The sequence below is a fragment of the Coffea arabica genome, chromosome 3c, assembly GCF_036785885.1.
Source record: "Coffea arabica cultivar ET-39 chromosome 3c, Coffea Arabica ET-39 HiFi, whole genome shotgun sequence".
NCBI classification, from domain to species: Eukaryota; Viridiplantae; Streptophyta; class Magnoliopsida; order Gentianales; family Rubiaceae; genus Coffea; species Coffea arabica.
Window position 1 is genome coordinate 15,358,159 of NC_092314.1, and position 21,818 is coordinate 15,379,976.

At 34.9% G+C, this 21,818-nt stretch overlaps 2 protein-coding genes and 1 long non-coding RNA gene across 9 annotated transcripts; 2 read left to right on the top strand and 1 right to left on the bottom strand.

Moving 5' to 3' along the window:
* Positions 1-387: 387 nt before the first annotated feature.
* Positions 388-1,013, top strand: LOC140037841 (protein Brevis radix-like 3). The gene is made up of 2 exons (XM_072082984.1): positions 388-531; positions 657-1,013. Exons 1-2 carry the CDS (start codon positions 388-390, stop codon positions 1,011-1,013), a joined length of 501 nt encoding a protein of 166 aa, XP_071939085.1.
* A 399-nt stretch (positions 1,014-1,412) lies between these two features.
* Positions 1,413-6,744, bottom strand: LOC140037655 (uncharacterized). Of its 2 annotated transcripts, XR_011841610.1 has the most exons (3): positions 5,561-6,613; positions 5,410-5,461; positions 1,413-3,953 (listed from the first exon to the last, which is right to left on the bottom strand). It is a non-coding gene; the product is annotated as an uncharacterized lncRNA (long non-coding RNA). The 2 variants fall into 2 exon arrangements; XR_011841609.1 differs by having other exon boundaries at positions 1,413-5,461; positions 5,561-6,744.
* Positions 6,745-6,749: 5 nt separating this feature from the next.
* Positions 6,750-18,393, top strand: LOC140004025 (protein ARV 2-like). 6 transcript variants are annotated; one of them, XM_072082373.1, is made up of 10 exons: positions 6,750-6,990; positions 11,299-11,538; positions 11,636-11,683; positions 11,801-11,890; positions 12,062-12,107; positions 12,366-12,448; positions 12,597-12,694; positions 16,652-16,718; positions 16,894-16,969; positions 17,535-18,393. In XM_072082373.1, exons 2-10 carry the CDS (start codon positions 11,440-11,442, stop codon positions 17,636-17,638), a joined length of 711 nt encoding a protein of 236 aa, XP_071938474.1. In that variant the 5' UTR covers positions 6,750-6,990; positions 11,299-11,439; the 3' UTR covers positions 17,639-18,393. The 6 variants fall into 6 exon arrangements, 5 of the variants coding, with proteins under 5 accessions (XP_071938474.1, XP_071938473.1, XP_071938475.1 ...); XM_072082372.1 differs by having other exon boundaries at positions 11,325-11,538; XR_011841608.1 differs by lacking the exon at positions 6,750-6,990 and adding an exon at positions 9,793-10,009 and having other exon boundaries at positions 11,325-11,538; positions 16,880-16,969.
* The last annotated feature ends 3,425 nt before the right edge of the window (positions 18,394-21,818 follow it).

The following is a 21,818-nucleotide window of genomic DNA, read 5'->3' on the forward strand; positions in this document are numbered from 1 at the left end:
GTGTGATGGAGGGAGAGTAGACAAACAAAAAATAGAGAGAATAATAAATGGAAGGAATCCTGCTGCAAATGAAGCTAACACTTACCTCTCTCTCTCTCCAACTTTCTCCTTCTCCAACTTCTACTGCAATTTTCTGAACCGACCCTTCATGCTTCATAATATAAGTTGAGTCGTCCTCCTCGTTTTTTCTTCGCACTTGATCATGCTCTGATCAAATTCCCGAGTACATGTACTCCTCCATTGGTTTGCTGACCCACTTTTTTCCCGGTACCCCGGGGGCGAAAGCTAAACTTTGATTTACAGCGGAGATCCCACACCCAAAAGGCAAAACTATTCTACATTCTCAATTCCTCGGCGTGCAGCTCTGGTCCAGTCAAGCAGTAAATAATGTTAACTTGTATAGCTTGCTCTAAACAACACCTCAATGCCGCATCTCTTCCCCAACCCCAGCATGATGACGACGACGACGCCGCCACCGCCGCTATTTCCACTCCCTCCACTAGACAAGCCATCAAAGCCCTCACTTCTCAAGTACTGTAGTTTGATGTCCATCCATTACTCTGCCCTTTTCATTCTGCTACATAATTCTCTAAGGAGTAATATTTTCATTCCAGTTTTACATTTGTTGATCATTAGGCATTATTATTGTGTTTTAGATCAAGGACATTGGAATAAAGGCTTCGGGTACGTACAAGAACTGCAAGCCCTGTTCTGGCTCTTCCAACCACCACAATAACCGCGGGGATGACTACGCCGATTCCGAACCCGGCTCTGTCTCCGGCCGCTATCACTTCTCCTACACTAGAGCTGCTGCTGCTGCTGCTGGTAGCTCCAATTCTATGCCAAGAAGGCCCTGGGAAAGGGAAATGGAATCCAGATTGAAAGTGCTTTCCAGCGGCAAAACCATGCCCGCCTCCGTCAGCGGCCGGACAGAGTCCGTTGTGTTTATGGAAGAAGACGAGCCCAAGGAATGGGTCGCTCAGGTCAAGCCTGGCGTCCTTATCACTAATTAATATAATTAACTCCATTTGCTAATTGAGTTTTGTCTTTGCTAATTAGGAATGAGGGCACCAGAAAGAAAGCATGAAATAGTTTTTTATGAGTTTTCCTGCTTAAAAAAATGGAAAAAGGATTTTAAGTACGGGCATATGCTCTCACGTGACTTATTTCTATCAAAAAATGATGAAAACCCATCAATTGTCTAATTTTGAGCAAAATTGAATAGATTGGGGACCACATTTATTATATGCAATCGATTGGGGACTAATTTCGCGCGTCGGTAATAAATTGGGGACCAAAACTCTAATTCTCCTAATTATAAATTACCAATCAAGTATGCAGCTAACAATATAAGACTAAACAAAACCAAAAAAGCATTAGCATTGCAAAAGATAAAAGGAGATGACAAAAGATTGGCAAGTAGTTTTACAAACAGCTTGATATCTTCAAGTACAAGTTAGTCTTATAGAGAAATGAGATGACTTGCTGAATACTTAATATAAAGTGCAATGATAGGCTGTAATTACAAAAGATCACATATTGAGATCCATTAAGGTGCACAAAAGAACAATTTCTTAATGGATGTCAATATTATGTCAAAAGATGCAAGATTAGTAATTCAGCTGTAAAGTGCTTCGACATTAGCAAAATTAGCAATTCAAAAGGCTTCAAGGAAGTTCAGAGTTCATCATCACGCTGCCTTTTCTAAGGACTTGCAGGTGCATTGGTGGGCAGCAAGGTAGATGTATTAGCTTCAGCAAAATTCAAACCAATTTCAGAAGGCACGGTTCTAAAAACCAAGGTCGTTTTTGCTGTGGTCACTGGAGGCGGCACTTTGTTTGCAGTAGCAGAAGATTCAGCGATGGTATCAAGCAATTTTTTGGTTGATGGACTGAACAATTCATTTTTCTTGGCAGACTGCAGGACAGTAGCATGAAGGTCTGGAATTTTTTCATTCGTTTCTGCAGTCGTGATTGCCATTGGAATGTGAACTGATTCTTCAGTAGTGTATGCCTTGATAATATTATACTTTCCTTCCTTCTGGCCTTGATAATCTGCCTCATAGTAGCGAATGAAACACACAATCGAATGCTTTCCGATTGCATATGCTAGTTTAACAGAAAAGTTAAGCTCCAGCAATTTTTTGTTTTAAAGTATAAATAATTAGCAAGTGTATCCTGAAATATTAGTTATTTGTTTGGAAGTAGAAGTTTTTATTGTAGATTTTGACTTGGGCAATGATATTCAAATTCTGAGTAACTTCATGTTGCGTAAAAAGAATTGGATCCCAATCATAAGTTATGGAAGGAAACAAAACATATTATACCCAAGACATTATGGAATTACTGTGAATGATGGCAAAACCAAATAATTTTTGTTTCCTACAATCATTACACTTTTACATGGTGAGAGCAGTATTCATACCCAAGAAAAAAGCATAAAAATCAGATTATTCGGTAGTTATTACTTGTGCCTACTCATTAGACTATTCTGAGTCTGTTGAAATTATTTGACTCATTCTCGACATGCAGTTCCAATTCGCTTGAGATTGGATCTGTCATGCGAAGAATGTCCACTGCTCTAATTATCCAATCGTGCACAAACTTTATTAGTATCAAATATACAGTTCCAATTGTGCACAAAATTTCTATTTACTTATTTACCTAAAACTAATCAAATCTGGCAAAGAAGGGGCTGGAAGAGGTAACTCGATATCCAATTTACAGGATAGCTCAATTGGACTCAAATCTCAGAACCTTATCGAGAAAAATGTATCAATTGATAGCTATTATTGTTTTTTCCTGAATACCACCACCCCTCCTTTTGCTTTATGGGTTTCTTACAACTAAATTTCTAATAAATTATCCTCATACAACAGTAAGAATTTGACAGTTTGTAGCCTCAGTAACTAATAGAAAAGGCTACAAGCATGAAAGTTCAAATTAGCAGGAAAACCAACTGGCTGGGTATCACACACAAAAACAACAAAAAAATGGAAAACAAAAATGAAACTGGCAATTCCACTAGAAATATAGTCCACATGATATAGGAAACTTTCAAGTCAACAGAAATATAGAAAGCTATAATGGGCAGCAGAAATATAGGCACATGAAATTCATGGTAGTTGAAGGGGGAAATGAAGAAATCTATGAAGGGAAAAAGAATCGACAATATGGAGTGAAGCAAGCCATCTCTTTGGGATTTTTTGCTTCTATATCTTATAATTTTTTGGCTTCCATTATTTCTTATAGTAAGAAATTGATTTTCTAGAAATGGAAGTGATCTGCTCATAGATAGTTGGCTGTTATTTAGGCTTATAAGAAGCAAATGAGGCACATTAATTACATTTGAGAGTCCCGGACCACGAAGTCGCGACAGCCTATCTAACCGTTTTTGCCTCCATCTTTGAATAGCTTGTTTTCTATAACTAACTTTATCCATATTTTTCAGTCACCTCAAATGGAGAAATACCAGTAGCATTCTCAGAATCCTCATTTATAACAAAATATATAAGAAAAGAAGGACGCTAGTCCATCAAGGCAGACATGATAAAATAACTAAAAGAACTTCTCTAAGGTAATGGCTGACTATCAGACATCTCGATCACTATTTAGCCAACCATATAATTGCTTTATGTTATACGGTTATTTATATACTTTTATGCAAACAATATCAGACAATCAAATGAACAGAAAATAACGACAGAACAAAGGTAAAACCAACTAGACACATGACTAATTAAAGCTTAAGGAATTAAGCATATAGAGCCACCAAATTCTAATAACAAAAGCATAAAAAATCTTGAACTAAGGAGACAATATAGCTAATTACAGAGTTTTTTGTAAAAAGAAAAGTAAAAATTATTTATATAATATAAAAGTCAGAATGAAACATTAGACATACCTGGCAACAGTAACAATAAATCAGAGAGGGAAACGTACAAAGCTATGCGTCTAGGATGAAGTGTAGATTATCCAAGTAACAAAATACAAGGAAAAAGAAATATCAGGGAAAGAACATGAACAAAAAAGGGCAAAGAAAAACAGCAAAATAGGTGCATACATAATTCAAACTTTAGAGGCAAACACAGCAAGAGCAATGATGCACTATAAACAAAACAAAGTAATTTTAATAGGATATCAGCGGACACCTAAAAGCACAACTGAGCCGAATGCCAAGTTAATAACCTTTATTTTCCTTTAGAAATGTTTATTACATTTGATGCCTTTGGAGCCCAGCTTTTGGCTAGACTACAACAAGTACCACCATTCAAATCTTCGTTCTTAAGAAGTAATCATCAAGTTTTTCATTCTCCTAATGTTGTGTCTAGATTAGACAAAACAACAAGCATATTACATGCAACTTGGGGTAAAATAGGCACAATAACCTAAGTTGCTTAACTGATAGTCATATAAAGGAGTGAACGAGTTTTGCCTAAAAGGGTTACAATGAATAATAGCTGAAGGATGCTCTATATACAATATCCTTAAGAGGTGACCATCAAGCTTTCCATTGTCCTAGACAAGTCTAGACTAAACGAAATAGCAAACAAGGCACACACTAAATAATCAATTAGAAACAAGAAATACGAAGCCCTAAGTTGTTTAACCAATAGTCACTTAGATGACTAAACAAGCTTTGCCAATAACAACCTCTCTGCATTGACCTTAAAGTTCTCTAAAAAATAGATAATCAGTCTTATTCCTCATTTAGAACAACAACAGGTCACATATTTTAGATATGTCTATTGTAATTAAAGACAAAAGCACCAGTAGCAGGAGATTGAAATTAGTTAAAAATGAACTTATCATGTAATAATAACTTTAGCATAATAGATACAGCCCCAAAATCAGCACAAGCAAAAGTTTGTCTCACAAAATATATTGTGCTAATGATTTTGGCTCACAAAATATGTTATTATTGTCCATTGTTATAATCTTTTTTCTAGTATATATAGCAATTTGGCTGTTTGATAGAACATTGATCATATGCAAACCAATAGGACAGTTCAGTTGGCCATAATTACATTAGCAAATGGATCTCTCTTTTTTGTAGGTATGTCACTAATAATATATATATTCAAGAATTCACCAAATTTCAAAATAAGGATTATTGCACTGGAAGCTGGGTTCATATCTTCATTTTTTTGCTTATTTTTTCAGGTGAATAGGTTGCAGCAGCACAATTGGATTGAGAAAATATTAACACAATTACCTATTAAAATAAAAACTATTTGTTTCATAAAGGATTACACAAAACAAATAGCACCAGCAAACTTAAAATAAATGAAGCAGAAACTGAAGGAAAACTACTAAAAAGAAAAGGGAACGCTGAAATTTCACTTTTGAAAATACAGTCGCATAAATGAAGAAAAGCTGCTCATAGATTCAAGAAAGACAATAAGTTGACCTTCAAGTTAAAGGATTCCTTGACTAATGATATGAACCGTAGCAGAAAGAACCTATCAATTAAAGCATATGTGTATATTAGAATTTATTAATCCGTCTATTACTCATACGGGAAAAATTTGACAAAAAAAAAGGGAAAGACTTTTTCTCACCAAAGAGACTTCAAAGAAGGTGTAAAGATCAAAACGCTTCTTCTTGCAGTTCATAAGACAGACGAACCAGCACCATGCACTGATAAATACCTCTATTCCATTTTTTGATTTCATAATTTACTGGAAAATTTACAGGCTAAATGAATAGGAAACCTATTTCTTATCATAATTGGAACAAGGGAAAAATCACATCTGAAAAGATATTTCTCATCATAATTGTACGGCTGAATGGGAAAACTAATGAGAATAGAATGTCATACCTAATCTAACAAAAAGTTCCCAATTTCCCTCCTTTGAAGTACAATTATCACGTGACTGCCCCACAATTCTTGCAACATGAAATCAATAGAAAGAGAAATTGGTTAACATGAAATCAATTCTTGCAACATGAAATGGGTTAATTTGATATTAGAGAAAGAGAAAACCACGGCAAGTGTAGGCAAGGCAGTTCACCTGCTCCTAATTTTCCTCCTTTGAAGTACAACACCATGTGAGTGAGCAGCAATTTCTGCAACATGAAATCAAGTGTCTGGAGTGGCAGTTGAGCTACTGGCTTCAACGGCAATTTCTGAAAGAAGGAACTCACAAAACCCATCTCTCGAATCACATAAAAATCCCAACTTTTTGGCTAGAATAGACGTTTCGGATTGGGTTTGGTAGAATAGCCATTTGGAATTGGATTTGCTTAGAATAGGTGCGTCGAATTTTTGGTCAGAATAGCCGTCTGGTCAAAATAGCCGTTTGGTAGAAAGAAAAGAAGAAAAGGCTTCCCCGGCAATTTGAGAAAGAAAGAGTTCAATGCCAAAAGAAAGAACAGGTTTCGTACAATTTGGAAGGAATATTTGACTCTTCCACATGGCTAAAGAAAAGGAAAGCAATACTGAGAAAGAAACAGTTCAATGCCAAAAGAAAGCTACTAATCCCACTGTCAATTTGAAAGAAATATTAAGAGAAGGCTTCAACAATTTGCAAGAAATATTTGGCCTTGCCACTTGTCAAATAAATGAGAAGCCATTTGGCAAAAATAAAGGAAAGCACTAAACCTTCCTCCTTAAGAGAAGGCTTCAATAATTTGCAAGAAATATTTGGCCTTGCCACTTGTCAAATGAATGAGAAGCCACTTGGCAAAAGTAATGGAAAACACTAAACCTTCCTTCTTTCTTATATACAAGGTAGATAAAACAACGCACTCACAACAAGAAAGACATCTCTGAGCTTTTCTGCCGTCTCCCTCTCAATTCCACAACACAAAAAAAGGAAAAAAAACACAAACAACTCAAACCCAATACCCCAACTCTCGGTCCCTCTTTGCCTCTCTTAAGTTCACACACCCATCCACAAATCAAACAAAAAGGGAAACAAGCGGTCAGACCATTGAGGTTTAGAAATTTCACCACAAAACTCAACCAAGTGACTACAATATTCTAGAGGTATTTTTTCTTTTTTCTTTTCTTTTTTTTTGTTTTGTTTTTCACATTATATTCATATTTCGTTGCTTATTTCTCCTATTTTTGCTGTCTTGCATCATTGTTGTTGTATTGTTAAAAATTTGGGAAATGGCTTGTGCTAGATTAAGGAAAAGAAAATATTTTTTGTGCATGCATGCCAAGTATTTGAAAAAATGCTTAAATGGGAAACCAAATTAAAGTACCCATTATTGTGCATATTTTTTGTTAAAATAGATGATTATATGGTTAGTGCAAGGCCTGAAAACGTGGGGTTGCTCAAACATTTTGAAGTTTTGAGCTTTAGAAACATGTGAATAATTTTTCTTCATTTTTGGACTTTTATTTTAATTTCGTCATATTGTTGTCGCTTTTTATTGATTTCAGCTCATAGTTATGTTGTAAAAATCATAAGGAGTGTTTTGGTATAAATTGTATGATTTTTAGTGATGGTTATAGTGTTTTTAAAAAATAAAAGACTAGGCTGTTTTTTGGCATTTTGGCCACTTTCGGATTATTTTTTGTAAAAATTAACTTAAAAAACGAATTCTACGCAAAAAATCGAGTGGGAGGTGTATTTTGGTAAAATTTTGTGATCAAAAAAATCGCCGGCGACTGGCGACCAGCGGCGCCACCAGCAGCCGCCATGAAGAAGAAGAAACAAAAATAAGAAGAGAAGGAAAAAAGAAAAGAAAGGAAAAGAAAGAAAGAAACAAAAAAAACAAGAAGACTTGCTTCTTGATTTTCGGTTGGGCCACAAACCTTTGTTTTGGGTTTTTAATCTGGACTTTGGGTAATTTTTCATGAAAAACAGCCCACATTCTTCTTCCGGGCTGGATGGCTCTGGGCCAAGAAAAATTAAAAGAAAGGTCCGATGGCCTTTTGTTTTAAGAAATCAGAAGCCAATTTAGCAATTAAGTCCCTAGTCTTTCGATTAATTTCATTGTAGACCAAACATTTTAAATTTCTTTCAGTTAGGCCCTTAATTTAATTGAAATTTGGTCACTAAACTTTATCTTTTATTTAATTTTGACCTTTAAACTTTGAAAAATATATTTTTGACCATAAAATTTTTTTAAATTTTTGTAATTCAGTCCCTAGTGAATTTTGACTCTCTCTATTATAATTGTTTCTTTTCTTTAATAGCTAATTATGTTACTTTTGAATATATTTAACTTGTGATTTTTAGATGTTCTTAAATTTCTTTATGTTTGATATATTAATGTGAAATTAGTATTTTTATCATCATTATTATTATTTTCAATTAGATTGGTGCCATTATTCTTTTGTTCATTTTGAGTATAAATAAGATAATTTGACTCTATTTAGTCACCATTTCAAAAGGGAGGTACCCCTATTATTATTTAAATGTCAATTATGTGCTCTTATGTCCTCCTACGTGCTCCTATGTGTCTATATGTGTTAATCATCAGTGTATTTGGATAGTGGGTTATTTGAGATATTTTTACTGTAACACTTTTTGTGATGTGATGTATATGAGATAAAAAAGTAATTGGGAAGATAAAAAACTGTATTGAAAATTGTAATGGTGATATAAGCAAATATATTTGGAGAAATAACCCACTATCCAAACACACTCCATATCATTTAGGATTGCATCTCATTTAAGAAATTGCAAAATAAGTTAGTTCATTTGCTTATCTAAATTAGGAGAATTACTTTTTGAACATGGGAAAATGAACGATTATAACTTTTTAGTTTAAATACCCTATTTAATCCCTGTATAAGAAAATTATGTCACGAATTTTTGCCTCTCATACCTGTAATATTGTATCCCTATTCTTTGGCCACTTATATCTAGATATATAATTTAATTTTCTTTTCTTTTCTTTGAATTTCATTCATGCATGCTCCTGACCTCTTTCAAGAGATTATTTTGGATTTCGCAATTAATGCGATTGGTATCAATTAAACCCTTGAATGGACATTTTGTCCCTTCCGATATTTTCTAAATTTAGGTTTGCATTCATGTAGAAAATATCCAAACATGATAAATTTAAGGATTAGATTAGAAATTTTTTTGACTAAACATCGCAACTAGTTTAGACTAGATTGAAAGGGTGCCTTAGGTTTGAGTTAATTTAACCTTTGACTTCCTTTTCTTCAATCGTGACTCCCGAACTCATTTTCTCTTGTTTTTCAAAGACCTGGAGTTGTCGAAAAGGGTTTTATTTTATTTTATTTTGTAAAAAACATTTTTTGGGTGATTTGGTATACCCAAACTCAATGCCAAGTAGCGACTCCTATTTTTTCTTAAAAATCCTTTTAGACTAAATTTTGGGTCCAAATTGTCGCATTTTTCAAAGTCCTAATTTTAGACCTTTTTTTTTTACTTATTTTTTAAATAAAATCACATCTTTTGTAAATACAATTTTTATTACGAAAAATGGGGTGCGACATAAGCAAACATATATTATTGTCCAATTTTTATTTTTTCTTTTTAAGTATAAGTTGAAAGGTTTAAATCTAGGATCTCTCACTTATATTTCCAACTTGGAACCATCCAATTCATCTCTGCTCCCATTGTCCAAATTTGATTGATTAACTTTATAAAGGCATTTGAAACTTTGAATTCCAACCTCGATAAAAGTTAACTAATCGAACTTGGTCGGCAATTTATGTATATTGAATATTCAAACGAACTTTACCCCATTTCCCATAATATGCAAGTAATAATAAAGTAACATCGAACGCAACATGTCCTGAATAATTATTGAATGTGTAAAGTGGCAAAACTTAGACGCAAACTTTAGGGTGCAAAATATAACAAAAATAGAAGTTTGAGAGCAAAGTGAGAACTGTCAAGTATATAAGGGGTGCGAAGGGGAATTAATCCTTGCAATTTGCATAAATTCCAATCGCCCGTCATCTTTTCTGCACCAGTAAGTTTTGGAGACGTTCTTCTGAGTTTATAACGGAGTTACACATAAAATGATGGCGGAAGAGAAAGATACGACGGGAGTGCCGTGATCCCGTGAAGCCGGTTAAATCTTCCTCTAATTCTTTCAATTCTTGCACCCTTGCCTATTTATTATTGGAATGCTTGTTAAACACAATTTCAATGACTAGTTTTGAGCCCATTTCATGGGAAATTATAGTGTTTTGTGATTGTTATCCTTGTGACCCGGTTTGACATGGTATGGGAATAGAACCCTTAAGATTTAGTTGGATTTTTGTGATAGTTAAAGTTCAATGAATCAAATAAAGTTTGAATCTTAACTGGGGCATTTTTTTTTTTTGTTTCTAACACTCTTTCTAGTTTAAAATACCATGTTTGGGTATACTGAGAACTGCAGCTGATGGAGTTTGATTAATTGTTTCATTTTTTGTGAGATTAAAGTTTTTCATTACTGTCTGAAAGATGAAATAGTACTGATTCGAGGCTTTTCTTGACAAATCACTGCATGATGGAATGTTTTCTAAGCGATATTTGACTGGACTAAAGATGCTTCAAATCCAGATTCAGTTCACGATTTGGGACTTGAAAAAGAATTAGTGAAACAATTATTAGAGGGAAAATAGGTGTAAAGGTGAGAGCTCGGCAGAAACTAGTGAAACATGATTCAGATTGTAATGTATAGCCCATTTACTTGGCAGAATTTAGGTTCTGAATATCTGAGATAGTTGATGAAGGCTTTGATATATAATGACAAATCTGAAGTAGTTCAAGGATATGCGCATATGGACCTGTTTTAGATAGGTAACATTTTGTCTTTTGGAAAAATAATGTAACTTTACAGTCTAGAAGGGCTGCTGCTTCAGGCTAGGAATAATCTTCAAAATACTCCAAATCCCTACTTAATAATTGGCAGCAAACGGATCTTTTTTTCAGGTTGTCCACGCGATCTGGTTGTAAAACTTATTTTATCAGCTATTTAATTTGAATGCCATGCTGCTATTGGTTTACATAAAACCTTGCTGAAGATTTTATGTCGTTTATGCTTACAATTTATAAGTCTCTCCTACAGTTAGTTATGTATAGTCCCTATACATCCACAGACACTCAAGTAATACATATTCCTTATGTCAGTACTACTTGTTGATGCATTCCTTATATTTTTTATTAATCCATGTATGCTCTTGTATGTTCTTACTGATAGAGAATATGGGAAGAACAGTGATCTTAGTGATAATCTTCAAAATTGTGTCTTGTTAACGTCTGGATAGAAATTACTGTAAACGCTTGGTACAACTGGAACTTGAGAGCAATCACTAATATGTGCTCGACATTTGTCGTAGTCTACTAAAAAATTATACTGTGTCATTGACAAGGTCATCAATTTTGTGCATATCAATAGAACAAGGGGACACTCTGGGACAACCGAAAGTATAAAGTGGAATGGAAAAAATCTTACTCTGAACCACCAATTCCAGCCCTCAACACACCTTTAGACAGCATCACTGACCAAAAGGATGGAGAAGAAGAGCGATTTTAGATGTGTTGAATGTTCTTTTCCAATCAAGAGTCTCTACATCCAGTATTCTCCCGGAAACATCCGCCTCATGAAATGTGTATTAAATTCTTCTCTTCCCTTCTCACTTTCCCACTTTCTTTTCTCATTCTTTATTTGGTGAGAACCCAACTTCTTCTTCTTCTTCTTCTTTATAGGGGAATTGCAAAAAGGTGGCTGATGAATATATTGAGTGTGAAGTCATGGTAATTCATTCATTCCCACCTATAAAGTTGAAATATCATGTTTTTTGTTTTCATATTTTTTTGTTTTTGGGTAAATGTGTCTTTAGCTTGCTAATTTGTTCTTTCGGTGTGATGTAGATTATTCTAATTGATTTGATTCTGCACAAGCCTAAGGCATATAGACATTTGTTCTACAATATGTTCACCAGAGATATTCTGGATTTTGAGGTACATGTATGCCTATCTTTTTCACTTTTTTCCTTGAATATTTATACATGAATCTCAGTTTTTTAGATTGGTATTTGTTATTTCTATGATATCTGATGTGTGTGTTTTTTAATGGTATCTATCTACTGGGTTGTCTTATGTTCTTTGTTTTTTCTTTTGTTGGTTTTGCAGTGTTTAATGTGGAAACTACTATTGGGTTTTTTAATGTTGGATTCTTGTATCCTTCTGGTTATGTTATTGTAGTATAAAGTGGCAATGTTTCAAAGTTCAAGAAGACTAGAGCGACATGATTAGTATTCATGCATATCCAAGCACTCATTTTCCTTGTTCTAATAACTCTGCCTCAAATATATCACCTTTATTTGGTGATATCAACCCCATGTGTTATTGTGTGAGGTTGGTTGATCTATTGGGTTTTGTTAAATGATGTACTTAAAGTCATTTGGATTTATATGAATGGCCTTATCCATTTAAGACAGAATATGGGTGTTAAATGTGAATGACTCGGAAAGCATTTCGTTAATGAGCTTTGCTGCAGTATTGCGGTTTTCTGGAAAGGTTCGTATCCCTTTAGTCTGAAGTACCTGAATTTCGTATTCCATTTTGCTTTGAATTTTGTTTTTGATGTCAATGAATGAAAATGAATCTTGTGTGAAATTGAATTTTCATTAACTTAATTCAAATGGGATCAATTATATGGTTGCAGGTCTTGATTGATGTTGTTTTGGGAAATTTCTTGTTTATGTCTGTGGTACTCATCGGTTCTGCAAAGTTTCTGATGAATACTTCAGTTGGAGTTCTGGAGTAAGTGGTCCTCAAGCCATCTTTACTTTATTTTGTTGCAAATATATATGGCAGCATTTTCTTTGGACCATTGTGTTTGCAAAATTGCTCTTCCTCTGTCTGTTTTAGATGAATAGCGGTGACCTGTGTGTGCGAAGCTCACTTATTTATTTTTCTGTACTCTTTTTCTTTCACCTAAACTCTTTTATTTTTGAAACTCTCTTTCTCTCTCTCTTCTAAATACATATTTTATTTATAAGCAAGCAAAACAGTGGATCTTTGCAAGAGGAGTATATCGTGGTCAACTCTAGGCCTTTGTATTTGTTAAATATTACAATATTCTCCTTTTTTTTTAAACTGTGTATAATGACCCAAAACTTTTTCTAACCTGTTGTGCGTTTTCATTGGTTTTCAATTATGTGTATTTGTATTGTTTGACCTCTGGCAAGAAGTTCATTATTCCTTTTCAAGAATGATCAAATGCTTCTTATTCTTTATATCTTAAAGCTTTAAGTTTTATTTTTAGTTTCATCACAACCAGGAGTTTGTAAGCCTTTTCACTTAGGTTTTCATGGTGGTTGCATGCAATTTTTGGAATAGTGACATAAAAACGCTATCATTGCCCATAACATGATATCAGCTTTTTAGCTTAATTGCTTGGTATTCTTGCCATCAACTCTTTTCATCATTTTCATGATATCAGTCGTTTTTAGAGTTTATAGTTTTGGTAGCATTTTAAGTATCTAAAACTGAGCAGAGTAGTTTAGTATTTTGATTTTGTCAAGCTCTAGTCTGAACAATTACCTAGATGGCATGGTGTAATAGACTAATGTGTATTTACACCATCAGTACAACAAGTGTTTTGAAAGGATGCGAAGAGGCATGATTCAGGGGATTTATTCCTGAAACAGCTCCTCTATCTGTATATTTAAGTAATAACAGTTAGTTGTCTCTGACATGTGGCTTAATTTATTTTTAATTTGGTTTTCTAATTTTTTTATCCTTGTAATACTTGAGCATTTTCCTTTGCTTTGCTTTTGTTTTAGTTTTATTTGTATATATCCCAATCTATTTATTTCCTGCCTCCATCAATAAATTCGGTTCGCCGCAGGATCAATTCAACAATTTTTTGCACTCCTTAAGAAGCATGTGTGTAGTAGTCAAGAAGGATATTTGTTGGATGATTTTCTAAAATCTCATGCAGCTGAATTTTTTTGTCACGATCTAAGCTGACTTTCGATTGAATAAATTTCTAAAGTCACCTTTTATCTTTTTAACTGTAGAAACAATTTAGAAACCTAATGTCAAGGAAGATTAATTGCAAAAAAAAAAAGTGTCATCTCTATGGATGATATTTCTTTCATTGATGTGCTCTACTTTTTGTCTATTATGGAGCTTGTTTCTTTGGTCGACGTATTTACGTCAATGAGATAGCCAGTTCCTGATTGAGTTGGCTTGCTGCTTAGGAACTGTGACAGAACATATATTTATAGTTCTTCTCATAAGCAAAAGTTTTTAAAAGTGCAATTTGATCCTAGTAATATGTCCTTGCAGTTATTTGTATAGCGAGTAATTATTTGTGCATTGAGCTTTGGTAAACTTGAACTTCATTATCATGTAATACTTTATGGGAAATAACTGGGAGAAGGAACATGTTAAAGCTTGGGTATAGGCAGTGTATTTGGCAGTGTGTATATTTAAAGTTGGCATTGTATTTGTGGGCATTAATACTAATTCCTTGGTTAGTATGGAGTTTAGTTTACCTGATATCTTATCCTTGATAGCAAACTGTTGAAGAAATCATGAAAAGCATCAAACATGGTTATAGCTTTTAATGTACTGCTTTTGACTCTCGTGATATCTTTCATAGAATCAAAGTAATTGAATCTGAGCAGTTAAGTAATAGAACTTTAATATTGTCAAGCTGTGGGAGCTAATCTTTGTATTATCAACATGTCAGATTGTAATATTTTACTGCGTAGTTGCACCATAAATATAAAAGGGTTTGAAATGCTGTGTAGAAAGAGGCGTGATTTAGGGAAACTTTCAGAAAAAACTCTTCTATCTGCATGTCATGCTAAAATTTTTTAGTGATAATCGGTTAATAATTCCCTTAGCTGAAGTATCATTTATGTTTAATTTGCTTTTCTTATTAGTTTTTCCTTGTAGAAAATGAACATTTTTTTCCTCTTTTAGTTTCATCTGTATGAGGTAGAATTTTGCCTCCATTCGCAAGTTCTGTTAGCTGCAGTGTTAGGTTTAAGAAATTCATTTGCTAATTAGAATGCATACTTTTAGCTAAGAGTTAAGTTAAAAGGTCATATGTCAGTGACTTTCTGGAACTTCATACAACTGAGTATTGTTGACACTGAAATAGGCTTCTAATTTAATTAATTTGTGAAGTTTGTAGGCTTGTCAATTTATAAATGAGGAAAAACTTTAGAAACTTGATGTCAAGGAAGAATAAATTCCAAGATAAGTGCTTACAGATTTGGGCATACGGTGATGGTGAACCCCCCCCCCCCCCCCCAAACCCAAATTGATGTATCTAACTTTAATTTCGAGTAATAAGGCGGATTTATATGTCACAACGTGATAACATATCCCTGGACTAGTTGGCTTGCTGCTAAGAAACTATGATTTGAAATATGTTAATGGCTTAATGGGTCATTTTATGAATAAAAGTTCAACTTAATGAATTAGAAGTATTAAGTGCAATACTTCCACCTTAAACATTCTGAAATACAGCTATTTATGCCATTTTTTTATGAAAAAGAACTTATCTAAACTTGTATCTTGATTTTGTGCTTGTTGACCACGTATCAATCACAAAATGGCTAGTCTGGAGTTTGATTGCTTGATATCAAATTGTTACTTGATGAAATCATGAAAAGCCATCAAATATGGTGATAGCTTTTAGTGAATTGCTTGACTCATGATTTGTGAGGATTTTCTTGAGTTACTAGCATTTTTTTGTACATTAGTCACTGAGATGCTGTGCTGTGGGTTGAGTTATGTATAAAATCATTAGTCCAGATTTTGGGATATCATTATCTAGTTGTAATTAAGTTGTTTGGCTATCTGCTTGCATCAAGATTTAAACCTTGTCGTCTTAAATATAGTTGTTTCTGAACTATAGAGGGCACGAGAAAGAAGATGACTAAGAGTTGAAGAGCTAATAATATGTAAGAGAATGAAAAGTACTAAAGATCTAGTGGCCCTACAGTGGGATACCTGTGATCTTTGCATTTTGGATCAGTTTGGCATTTTATCGTAGGAAATTTATTGTCATTGTGAATTTTATGATATAGCTACTTTTGACAGGTAGATCATCTGGCTTGTAGGACTTATGAAATATTTCCTTTGATAGCTCTAATAACAAGTATCTTAAGTTTGCTTCTAATAATGAAATACAATGAATTAGAGAAGTTATTACTGGTAAAGTCACTTTCATTAGATTTTGAAAATAATGATTAGATTGATTATGAGTTGAAATTTGATTGTTACAAAATCTCTGGACATGCTTCTGGAAGATATAATGGTTTCACAGTACTTACTGACTTTATATTGGCCTACACTTTTGTGGATTAATTAGTATTGACTTGCTTGAATCATGAACACAGCCCGTGGCTTTATTGGGACATAGTAATAGTCAACCTGTCAGTTGCTCCTACCTAAGATGGTTAAGATACTTTTGATTGGTCTTGTTGTTAGTACTAGACTTTAGAGAATGAAAAGCAAGATAGTATTGTTGGCAAGTTAGAGGCACGCATCTTGTTAAGGATGAGCAAAAAAGCTTTCAGCACTTGATTGAAGATTTTGCTGGGAAACCTATCTAGAATTTCTGGCTTTCATCAATGGTGGTTGAAATTGCAAATTTGCATTAGTGTTTTGATGTGGATTTGAGATTTATCTTTCCAGTTCATTTAACAAATGCTATACTTGTGTAGGATACTAACTTGATTCTCAACTGGACAGGTGCAAAGATACAGTCCTTACTATGCTTGTTTCCAGTTACTTCAAGATATTTCTTATTGCCATGATGGTATATTCCTTAATTTAGCTGTATGCAACTATTTAGTTTCTTTAAACTGCATAAGCACGTATAATTATTTTCTTATTGGTAAAGGTTTGTATTGTGAGTGCATACGCGCACACACACACATGTATGCACAATTAGTGAAAATTTACCCACTTGATGTTCAGTTTGGAGTTTACAGGTATGGGAATTTCCTTCTTCCATGATCATCATGATTGATATGTTTGTTCTGTCATCAAATACAGTTGCTTTAAAAGGTTAGTAAGTATCTCTACAAGATACAGTTGTTGAGGCTTGAAATTGGTTGTATATTTGCTTTAATTCTGAAGTTGTGAATTCTGAAGTTGTGAGAATGCCTTAATTGGCTCATTAATGTGCTTGATTGTGCTTTGTAAGTGGTTAGAATATGATCTAATTGGCTTCTGTATGTGCCTGGTTTTGCTTTGGATGGTATCTGTTGGACATGTAGAATCCATTTACTTTTAGTAGGTGACACAGTCTGAAATGTTAAGCTCCTTTGAATGGAAACAATATCGAATCAGTCAAAGCATCTACATTTCTATATGCATATGATGACATGAGAACTTTTGGGACCTCAAAGATACGAGTAATGCTCATAAACGAACTTTCCATATATTGATGTCTTAATGTTGATAATGATTCATTTGTTTATAAGTAAATTTATGCCTGCAACTTAGGTAAAGTATATGATTCCTGAACTAGTGTATTTGCATGGCGGTGATATTAATGACTTAAACTGCACATTTTGTCTACCTATTCTGTATCTATTAGATGCTAATCTTATTTGTTCTATCAAACCAGTGATTGCCAACTCAGCTACCATTAGATGCTTTGGGGTCTGCTTCGCTGCGCATGCTGTGAAGTTTTTTGTCAGTGAATGGCTCAGAACACTGCATTTGAGCTAATTATATTCTTATTGGGACTCTGTTCCGTCTGAACATTTGGATCCTTATTAGATTTGAAACCAACCGAGAGCATCCTGCGCTGGCTCGCTGAACACAAGCTCTGCAATCTGATTTGAACACATCAATGCCTCGGATTGTTGACCACAGTCATACCTAGCAGTGCTGGCTTGCATGCATTGCTGGCCACGAGGACATTATCTGGAGACACTACAATTTGGTCCCCTCATAATCTGCTTCCCTATAGACGTGGTTTTGATGGATGGTAAACAAAAGCCTCATTAGGATGACACTCTTCGAAGTTTTCTGCAGGGGGTTGTAAAATTCCTACCTATCAGACGGCACTCATTTGAACTAAGCACTTGACTTTCATCAGTCAAATGTGAGTCATCAAAATTGGGATGCTTTTGTGGATGTGCACCACTGGAAGCAAACAAAATTGAAACTTTCATGTTACTGTATTTCATCCAGTTTTGATTTTGGTCACTTTTGTGAAATGGTTGATATTCATTTTCCCATATGACTTTACTGTCTCATTTGATGACTTGGATTGATTCAATAGATTGCTACGTAGCAAACAGAATTCTTGTCTAATCCAATGTTGGTTTTGGTGGGAAATGATTGTTTGCTATCCCCCTAAACAGTATGTCAAAACAATTGAGTAACTTGGTGCTGCACTCCTGAAATAGCTCACTGTAAATTCCTGTGCAGACTTGAGCTTTTACATGTACGCATATAGTTTGGTTCGTATGATCCCATCCTTCTATGTGTTTTTGTGGCTAGGCTAGCCATCTTTTCTTAATTGTCTACTTGGTGATAATTTGCAATTCTTGGAGATCTTTCAGGATCGAAGTAACTTTAAGAGGGATTTAATGATTCATCAGATATGTTTTCTGCTGTGATCCATTTCATGTCAACTCTAATTAGTTATCAAAGGACCTAATTTACAAAGGGAATGTCGGCTCTCAAGAACCATAAGGTTCTCAGTGACCGGCCGGTTCGCCCCCCGGTAACCTTCGTCACCGTCGGTTTCTACAACCAACCCTTTAGTATTACTGTAAATCAAAAAGAGCCACCTTAGTTGGGAATATAAGAAATATCAACAGCATAGCCAATCCCGCGAGCGAAACTTGTCTGCTACTATCATGTTAGATGGTTAACTTTGGATTCTAGATAGAAATTTATTCATCAGTTGTTCTCCAAAAAATTCCATGCAACCTCTCCTACTCGCATATAGGGTGTTATCCTGCTCCGATGCTTGTTCATCTGTGGCTTGGTCAAGATGAATTCGCAAAGTTTTGCTTTTAAAGTTGGAATTGCAAAGAAAGCATCATCTTTTGATTTTACTTATCACTGTGTGGATCAAGGGCCTTTACAATCACCGGATCTAATTGTACGATACAACGTAAATAGTACTCCCTCCGTCCCACTTTGATAGTCTTGTTTTCCTTTTTCGTCCGTCCCAAATTGTAGTCCACTTCCCCATTAAGGAATGTAATAATCTTTCAAATTGTCTAAAATACCCTTATTAAATATCTTGTTATTAATACATTGTTATTAAATACTAACTCACTACATTGAATACATTGAGCTTTTCCAATGCACTCTTCGTGATTAGCATAAGGGTATTTTAGGAAATTATTAATCTAAATTTATGTTTCCAACCAAATTAATTACACTTTCTTAATCTGTGTGAAAAAAAAACCAAGACTAATAAAACGGGACGGAGGGAGTATTATAATAGATGTAGATACTAACACAACAAATGTAGACACTGATACAACAATATATAAAATTACAACAAATTTTGTCACTTCTTAAAAATTGTGTCCTGCAATTAATCTCATCTATACACCGGAGCTTACCTATACACTAGATTGCCAAGGAAGTTGGCAGGAGAATAGGGAGTATATTTGCAGAAGTGAAGGAGGTAATTATACCACAAGGGGGAGGAAAAGAAGGGAAACATTTGAAACTATGGGTTACCATGGACTTAAACCAACCTCTTCCTAGAGGAACAGCTGTGAAATTGGATGGAGGTTATAAATGGTTACAGTTTAAATATGAAAGATGTCTAGATTTCTGCTACCATTGTGGAATGATTAGACATAGTGAGAGGAGCTGCAAGACACAAATAATACTAAGCAGAGGACAAAGTGAAAACCAATATGGACCTTGGTTGAGAGCAGGAGGAGGGAAATTGTCACCACAGAAGGAAAATACCTATTATCACAGTAAGGTTAATGATAGACAGCATTGGTTTTACAGGAATGGAGAACTCATTCCTAAGTTCCAGTCTCCCACACTACCACAAAAGGAACTCATAGAGAAATGTATGGCAGCAAGTAATATGGAACAAAGAGGGGAAGGGGACAGGAATCAAGAACCCATCACAACAAGTTTGCGTTCAGAAAGAGAAAGTGGAAAAGATGCAGGAAAAGCTCAGGAGATGGGGAGAGGACAACTGAGATGGGAGCAGGAGGGTGATGAAGGGATGTTAGCTGCTACTGATAATAATAACTTGGAACAATTGGTGAACAAACCAAGAACACTACAGCCTGAGAAATCATTGACAGAGGAGAAAGCAAAAGGAGACTCCAACATTGACCTGCTGGAAGGGAACAAAAGAAAAGATTCGGAATACATGCAGGTAGACTCAGATACGCAAGAGACTGTTGAGGCACAGAAACCAAAAGGAACAGGAAGGAACAAGCAAGGGGGTCAAAATGCAATACAGGAATAGACGACCTTTAATGGACATCACAGAACGACAGAATGAGTCACAAGATCTGGGAAAAAGGAAATTTCATTTGAGGGATGAAGAAATGGAAGAGTTCACAGAACAGGAACAAATAGGCAAAAAGATAAGATGTGAGAATGCAAATGACTAGAGGGGTTCACAAGGGGAAGGGATGGGGATCAGCCTTAACTGGTCCCCCAGTAACCCATGAAGATAATGGTGTGGAACTGTCAAGGAGCAGGGACCCCCTTGACAGCTCCCCAACTAAGGGAGTTCAACAAACTCCTCTCCCCTGATATGATTATGATGAGTGAAACCAAAAATAAGGAAACTATGATGCACAAAATACAAAAAAAAAACTGGGTATAGAGAACTGTTATACAGTGGATGCAGTGAATAGAGCAGGTGGAATGGCATTATTCTGGACAGATACAGTTAAAATAAAGCAACTCCAACATACTGAATTCACCATTGAAGCATTGATAGAAGATAAAGAAACAAGGGTGAGTTGGAGGATAATAGCAATCTATGCCAGCTGTAAAAGACAAGTGAGGAAACAACAATGGATCACAATAACTGAGAGGAAAAGATTGTGGGGTGAGAAAGTGGTGATTATAGGGGATTTCAATGATATAAGGTGTAAGGAGAAAAAAATGAGGTGGAAGGGACAGAGAAGAATGGACATTTAGAGATTTTAGAGATTTCATCAGTAGGAACAATCTGGTGGACATAGGATTTGAGGGAATACCTTGGACATGGAAGAATAGTTGGGATGAAGAAGGGGAAATAAAAGAAAGACTAGACAGAGAGTTATGCTCTCCTGAGTGGTTAGAGGTGTTTAACAATGCAAAATGTACACATGTTGAAAACTGGGCATCAGATCACAGTATCTTATTACTAGATACTTGCCCAGCAAATAGAAGGAGGAAAAAAAGATTCTTCTTTGATAAAAGATGGGTGCAATATGAGGATGGATTCTAGGTAGTCAAAGAGGCCTGAAAAACACCATGTGAAGGATCCAGAATGTTCAAGGTTACAAAGAAAATCACAAACTGCAGGATAAATCTCTTGAAATGGCACAAAAGCAAGATAGGTAATACCAAAAAAAAGATAGATGAAATCAAAAGCAAACTAGAAGGAAAAAGGGGGCAGGATAGAAAGCTATCAAAAGAGGAAGTGGGGTCTCTGAAGAAACAACTGAAAGTTGCATATTAGGAAGAAGAAAAATTATGGAGTCAAAAAGCAAGACTGCAATGGTTGAGGGAGGGAGACAAGAATTCTAAATACTTTCATGCGGTTGTCAATGGAAGAAGAAGAGCAAACAAGATGAACAACTGCAGAAAGTGGATGGGAGCTGGACAGATTCAGAAGAAGCAGTGGGGCAGGAAATAGCTAAGTACTACAGATAGTTGTTCACTGCCTCAAAGACAGCAACAAGAAAAG